Source organism: Myotis davidii, unplaced genomic scaffold (assembly GCF_000327345.1).
Source record: "Myotis davidii unplaced genomic scaffold, ASM32734v1 scaffold1115, whole genome shotgun sequence".
Classification (NCBI taxonomy): domain Eukaryota; kingdom Metazoa; phylum Chordata; class Mammalia; order Chiroptera; family Vespertilionidae; genus Myotis; species Myotis davidii.
This window is the reverse complement of record NW_006287910.1, coordinates 1,517,497-1,525,002: the sequence shown is the minus strand read 5'-3', so window position 1 is coordinate 1,525,002 and position 7,506 is coordinate 1,517,497. Positions and strand designations below refer to the sequence as shown.

The following is a 7,506-nucleotide window of genomic DNA, read 5'->3' as shown; positions in this document are numbered from 1 at the left end:
GAAGTAGCCCTGCCAGTCCGGGGCCTTCTTGTCGTTCACAAAGTTGATGAGCAACCTGCGAAGGCGCAAGGACAGACCCCAGAATGATGCGCATGTGTGGGGAAAAAGTCCTTTGGCTTCAGCATTTTGATTTACCCCCAAGCCGGGCGAGGAGAGCATTAGTACTTCAATTTTTTTAATATATATTTTATTGATTTTTACAGAGAGGAAGGGAGAGGGATAGAGAGCTAGAAACATCGATGAGAGAGAAACATCCATCAGCTGCCTCCTGCATGCCCCCCACTGGGGATGTGCCCGCAACCAAGGCACATGCCCTTGACCGGAATCGAACCTGGGACCTTTCAGTCCGCAGGCTGACGCTCCATCCACTGAGCCAAACCGGTTAGGGCAGTACTTCAATTTTATAGGTTGAAAACCAAATCCCCGGTGGTGATCTGACTGGACAGCAGCTCAGGTATGACAGGGTGCCTCAGGCTTCCCGCACTGACTGCTCCAGCTCATCACATGAGAGTCACCCACAGGTGACCAAATAGAGAGCATAAGGGGACAGAGCAGGGAGGGCTAGAGAACAAACGTGTGGCCCGAGAGAGAGAGAAACAGACGAGAGAGAGAGAGAGAGAGAGAGAGAGAGAGAGAGAGAGAGAAAGAGAGGTAAACACAGAGCAGAGAGAGGTGACCTCCTTTCTGACTTTCTGGTTTGAGTTGCACTTTTCATGGGATCTGGTGCTCTTCGCTGCCTAAGACAGTCCTCTCTCTTCCCCCATTTTGGCTTCAGGGGAACCTAGTAAGTAGTTGCTGTTACTTGCAATCAAAGTGGTCTTAAGGAAGATGCTATTAAAGACAAGCGCCAAGCAAAGCAGGCAGACGGGGACTGTAAAAACCCCCTGGAGCATGCCCCTGGCCCTAAGGTGCCCCCTGACCATAAGGGAGCGTTAGAAGGATGCGAAGAGTCGCCCAGCTGGGAAGGAAGGGGTCTTACTTCAAGATCTCCGGGCCGGTAAACATCATAAGGTCGTGCAGGAGCTTGTAGACGAAGCTCATGAGGAAGTAGGGCCCGAAGGTCTTGTACAGCACCTTGAACAGGGACGGCTCCCGCACCTTCTGGGGGCCCCTGACAAGCAGAGCCTCGGCCTCCTCGTTCACATCCACCTTGGAGCCCCCTTTGGGCTTGGCGGGATCCTTGGAGGAGTACACGATCTTCACCGGCTGCCTGGAACACAAGGAGTGTGGAGCCATGTGGGGTCTGCCAGAGGCTGTGCCCACCGGCGCCAGGGCAGCCAGAGAGCCCCACCCTTTGGGAGGCTCGGCCAGAGAACCCCAGTCATCGCAAAGGCAGCTTATTAGCACGGTGGCTGTGAACATGGACTCAGGATCCTGGCTCGGCCACTGGCCGGCTGTGTGGCTGAGGCAATTCCTTAGTTTCCTTGTCTGTAAAATGCAGATTAAAGGAGGACCTATCTCCTAGGGCTGCTGTGAAAATGAAATGAGTTAATATGCGTGAAGGGCACAGCGAAGTGCCAGCCCCAGATTCAGTGCAATCGCTATCAGAATCCCAGCCGGCGTCCCAGAAACTGACAAGCCAATACTAACATGTATATGGAATCTCAAGGGACCAAGAATAGCCAAAACAATCTTGAAAAAGTCAGAGGATTCATACTTCCTGATTTCAAATCTTACTATAGAAGAACCCTAATTAAGGCAGACCTAAGGAAAATCATACATACTTCAGGTTTAGCAATGGATTCTTAGATATAACACCAAAAGCACAAGCAACAAAAGAAAAAATAAACGGAACTTCATCAAAATAAAACATAGTACTTCAAAAGACACCATCAAGAAACGGAATCCTCACACAGTCCTTGAGAAGTAGATTTCATTAGGGAGGGGGGAAGTGAAAAGACAACCCATGGAATGGGAGAAAATATTTGCAAATCAAAAATCTGACAAAGGCCCTGGCCAGTTTTGCGCAGTGATTAGAATATAGGCATGTGCGGACCGAAGGGTCACAGATTCGATTCTGGTCAAGGACACGTACCTTGGTTGCAGGTTTCCCAGACCCAGTAGGGGTGTGTGTGGAAGGCAACCAATCCATGTGTCTCTTTCATGTTGATGTTTCTCTCTCTTCCCCCTTCCTTCCTCCCTTCCACTCAATCTGAAAATCAATGGGAAAAATATCCTCAGGTGAGGATTTTTTTAAAAGTATGATAAAGGACTTGTAACTACAGCACATAACGAATTCTTCCAACTCACTAAGAAAAAGACAACCCAATTTTTTAAAAAGGGGGCAAAGAGCATATGCAAATTGCCAGTGAGCATACGGAATGTTGCTTAACATCATTGGTCATCAGGGAAATGCAACCCCAAACCACTGTGAGGTATTACTTCACAGCCGGGAGAATGGCTATCATGAGACAGTCAGATAAAACAGTGTTTGCAAGGATGTGCAAAAATCGGAACCTTCATACATGCCCCCGTGGAGTCCTCTCTCATTTGGAAGAGGACACTGCAGAAATGGTGGAGCATCATGTGCAAGATTAGGCCCCAGGACACGCTGTGGCTTTCACCTTGTCATCTCTTAGGTCATTCACTCTGGGCAAAGCCAACTGCCATGTTGTGAGGGCACTCAATGAGCCCTCTGGAAAGGCCCCCATGGTGAGACCTCGCCAGCACTAACCTGCCAACCATGGGCAACCTGGAGCAGGTCCTGTGGCCCTAGCTGAGCCTGCAGAGGACTGCGGCCCTGGTTGCTGACTGCAACCTCATGAGAGACCCTGAGCCAGAACCACCCAGCTAGGCCACTCCTGGACCCCTGACTCAGATAGTGAATGGACATTGCTCTTTTCAGCTGCTGGGTTTGGGGGTAATTTGCTATGCAGCAGCAGATATACCCCGCAGCTCCCATCCCCCAAAATGCAGTGAAAACAACATCCTCAAATGGCTAAGCCTGGACTCCAAGCTTCATCCCCACCCAACCCTAACACTTACAACTTACAAACTTTTTCCACAGCATGAGTTCACTGAATAGCATTTGATTTCAGGGGATTCTTTTTTTTTTCTGAATTGATCCTTTTCCCCCCAGAACATTTTGTTTGCTTTTGCTGCTATATTTTATTTTTTTAGTCTTTATTGTTGAAAGTATTAAGTATGTCCTTTTTTCCCCTCCCATTGACCCCTTCTAGTCCGACCCTGCCTCCTGCCCCAGGCCTTCACCACCCTATTGTCGGTGCCCATGGGTTATGCATATATGCATACAAGTTCTTTGGTTGATCTCTTCATTTCAGGGGACTCTTGCTTGTCACTTCTATGCCACATCTGCCCATCTGGACCATGGAGACCACAGCCTTCCCACCTGCCTTGGCTGTGTCCCACTCCGAACTCTGGGCCCTAGTCTAGGCTCTGTCAAGACCTGGTCTTTCTCCTCTGTGCTCCCTGCCCCAGGAAAGGACCCGAAACATGGGACTCATCCCGGACCCCACCGCCCTCAGTCTCCTCGATCTGAGCAGGCCTGTGTCCTGTCCATTCCACATCTGGGATGTATGTAGTCATCTGTCCCCTCTTTCCATCTCCACAGCCTCCACCCGAGCAAGTGACCACTGCCAGGGCCGCCTCGCCACTCCCCATTTCCTCCCATTCTTGTTCCCTGACAACCAACTCCCTGTACAGTAGCCAGTGGGACCATCCTAAAAACTCATCATTCTCCTCCTCCAACCCCACCGATGACTTCCCGCTGCACCCAGAGTAAGTGAACTCTGTGTGAAGCTGCACAACTTCCTGTGGCTGCTGTAACAAGCTACCACCCACACGGTGGCTTACACAGCACAGATTTATCATCTCATACTCCTGGAGGTTGGAGACCCAAGTGGGCACACAGGGATACGTTGCTCTGGAGGCTCTCAGGAAAACCAGCTTCCCTGCCTGTCCAGCTTCTAGAAACCACCTCCAGTACTAGCTCGAAGCCCCTTCCTCTGCCTTCAAAACCAGCAGCATAGCATCCCCCCACCCTCTGACCTCCTGTGTCCCTCTTATAAGGACACGTGATCATTTGGCCCACGTGTCTCCCCATTTCAAAATCCTCCACTCAATCCCACCTGCCCAGTCCCTCTGCGATGGGAGGTGACAGTCACAGGTTCTGGGGATCAGGATGTGGACATCTTTGGGGAAGAGGAACATTATTCCACGGGCCACAGAGGATTATTTGTGCTCTGCGTTGTCCTGGTGACCACGTAAGGTCCTCCCTTGCCCACTTTGCTGACTTTCCCAGGTTTCTGGCTGGGTTTGGTATTTCGTCCCGCACATGTGCCTTCTTGGCAAGGAGAAGGCGGCCAGCAGAGAGGAAGGGAGTGGCTGAGCCCTCCCCCATTCATTCTCTGCGCCACTTCCCAAGCTGGGTCCTGGCCCTGCGCCTGTGTGGCCTGGCTAACCCAGAGCTGTTTTCTGTGGCTGGGTGACGGGCTGCCAAAGGAATAGGAGGAGGTTTTGGGCAGGCAGAAAGGAGGATGGCTCAGGCCTGGGGGAAGAGGTCAAGAACAGTGGAAAGGGTCAGATAAGGCCTGGTCAGGAAAAAAAAATGCACAGTGACCAGGGTCCTGTGAGGAAGGTACTCAGGGAAGAAGGAAGTGAGCAGGAGGGGAATTGAAAGTTAAAGGGCAAGGTCTGAATCGGGAGAAAACTGCCTGGAACAGGGGAATAGAAACAGGTGAGGGAGCTGGAAACTGGGAAGGAAAAGGGACTTGCAGACTCGACAGGATTTTGACATCACTCATCTATGAATGGACTGAATACATCCCCTGAGCCAAACGTTGGGAGGGCCCCACCATCAAGTAGCTGTGAGGGAAATGGGTCTTCACAGCCTGTGGGAGCAGCACCTGCAGGCTAAGGGAACAGGCCCAGCTGGGGAGGCGAAGGGGGCTCCAGGCACAGGGAACAGGGTGATCAAGGCCTGGGACTAGGGGTTTTGAAAAGAGCTGGGACACCTCTTCCAGGAAGCACAGAGACTCAAGATAGCCAGGGCGGTGGGAGAGCAGGCGGAAGGGCCTTGGACCCACCAAGCAGCATTGAGGAGCTATGGATGGCTTCATCTGTTGTTGGTTGAATAAGGTCTTCCATCTTTGGGCAAAGGTGAAATCTCACACTTAAAATGGTCTTAGCCTGATTAAAATTCCACATTTCTGGATATACTCTGAGCGTGATCTTGGACCCATAATACCCAATGTAACACAGAAGGGCAGACTTGATCTGCAATCACGGAGAAAGGATCTTACCAACTTGAGGCACGTTTCCTCCACCACCACCACCACCACCTCTCAATGAGCCCCTCCTGTGAAAGCACAGCCCTGCACGATTTAAACGTCACAAGTGCAAATGATTCAAGATATTCTTTCTTTCTATGTTATCTTTTTTTGTGTGTGTGTGTGTGTGTGTGCTTTTCCTTCCTCAAAAAACACAGACTTGCCAAAACCGGTTTGGCTCAGTGGATAGAGTGTCGGACTGCGGACTGAAAGGTCCCGGGTTCGATTCCGGTCAAGGGCATGTACCTGGGTTGCGGGCACATCCCCAGTAGGAGATGTGCTGGAGGCAGCTGGTCGATGTTTCTCTCTCATCGATGTTTCTAACTCTATCTCTCTCCCTTCCTCTCTGTAAAAAATCAATAAAATATATCTAAAAAAACACACACACAAAAAAAACACAGACTTCGAAGCCTGTGTTTTGCAAATTTGCATTCTCTGATGGTCCTACTGACTGAGCCAGACAGACCTTTTGTGAGGTACAGAACAATCCCAAACAAAGAACCCTGCGGGCATCCACGCAGGTGGAAGGCCTAGAATTACCTAAGTCTAGAATCCAATGCCATCTTCCGACATAAATCCATACAGAGTGTGCATTTTCTTTTTTGCAAGTTTAAATATGCCTCAATTTTATTATTATTATTATTATTATTAGGAATGCAATGACTGTGCCAATTAGCGAAAGACTCTATTTGGTTAGGAACTTTGCCAAGCGTTGGTGACCACTTAGCAAACTCCTGGTCTGTGAGGGTGCGGGTGGATCAGGTCTCCAGAACCACACACCAGTCAGCTGAGCTATTGCAGACAAGTCTCCCCTTAGGAGCCAGCAGCGACTCCTTGGTTATATTCTACTGCACGCCTGAGCATTTACACACTGAAACATGTGTCGTTTATTGTAAGTACTTTACCTTTTAGTTTTCCCTTAGGTCTAGTGAGAGCATTAGCATTATGTTGATTTTTTAAACTGGACATGAGGTGCTTGGTTTTTATCTATATTTTTCCTTAAAGCTGAGGAATACAGTGAAGAAATAAAATGGAGTCACTAGAGTTGAACAGCTAAATTCCTAAAAACAAGGAAGTTGAAACAATTCCATTCCTGTTTGAACTATCCTGGGGACTTATCGATTGAGGCAGTTAGACATGAGCAGAGCAAGGGCGATGGGCCGGGTACAGAAGGTCACCAGGGTGGAAAGCCACGGATGCCGAACAAAGGACAATTGTAAGATGGGACCTTGCCCCGGGTGACCTCACCTCATGGAGCATATCGCCATCATGTGTCATGAGGTTTGGACCCCCTGACCTTTCCTCCCTCGAGGTAACATCTAGGCCTCAGTTATATTTCAGCTCCAGGCCCAGAAAAGCAAAAGCAGACAAGCTATGCCACAGCTGACCTCAGGGCCAGCTGCACTGAATAATGACCTCTGCCCTGGGCCGACCTCAGGACCAGTTTCATTGAATAATGACCCTCTGCCCTGTCACCAAGTAATCAATCAGTGGAGACCCTGACCCTGAAAGGTCACACCTGGAAAACCCTGGGAACTCTCCTAAAATCTCCACCCTCAAAACCTTTAGGAGAGCACCCAGGAGCATGCCTGTGCCTTTCTCCTCCCCCTCTCCCTCCTCTTCCCCCGAGGTGTGTCACCTTTACCTTCCTCACTTCTAAGCTCCATGGGCCCTTCCTTTACCTCTACAACTTGTTTTCTACACTCAATTCTTCTACTGCTATGATTTTCCAAATAAATGTTCTCTGACAGTTTGAGTCTTGACTCTGAATTCTTTCCTAACCAGACCTCAAGAACCGAGAATTCTACTCTTGTTTGAACTATCCTGGGAACTTACCCGTTGAACTTTGGAGTCCTGCATCAATACCTGGATATACATCAGACCTCCAGGTAACCCTCTCATCACTCCTGAAGGACTAAGGAAGAACGTTCACAAATCCAGACCACCTGGACCCTGAAAGGTCACACCTGGAAAACCCTGGGAACTCTCCTAAAATCTCCACCCTCAAAACCTTTAGGAGAGCACCCAGGAGCATGCCTGTGCCTTTCTCCTCCCCCTCTCCCTCCTCTTCCCCCGAGGTGTGTCACCTTTACCTTCCTCACTTCTAAGCTCCATGGGCCCTTCCTTTACCTCTACAACTTGTTTTCTACACTCAATTCTTCTACTGCTATGATTTTCCAAATAAATGTTCTCTGACAGTTTGAGTCTTGACTCTGAA

The 7,506-nt window shown here is 49.6% G+C and overlaps 1 protein-coding gene across 1 annotated transcript in view; it reads right to left on the bottom strand.

The window, feature by feature from the left end:
- Window positions 1-7,506, bottom strand: part of ABCC1 (ATP binding cassette subfamily C member 1) — a 108,010-nt gene that overhangs the window by 68,402 nt on the left and 32,102 nt on the right. The window contains exons 8-9 of the mRNA XM_015561295.1: window positions 980-1,210; window positions 3-55 (exon numbers count right to left, since the gene is read on the bottom strand). Of these exons, the coding sequence (XP_015416781.1) occupies window positions 3-55; window positions 980-1,210 (284 nt within the window). The remainder of the gene's footprint in view (window positions 1-2; window positions 56-979; window positions 1,211-7,506) is intronic.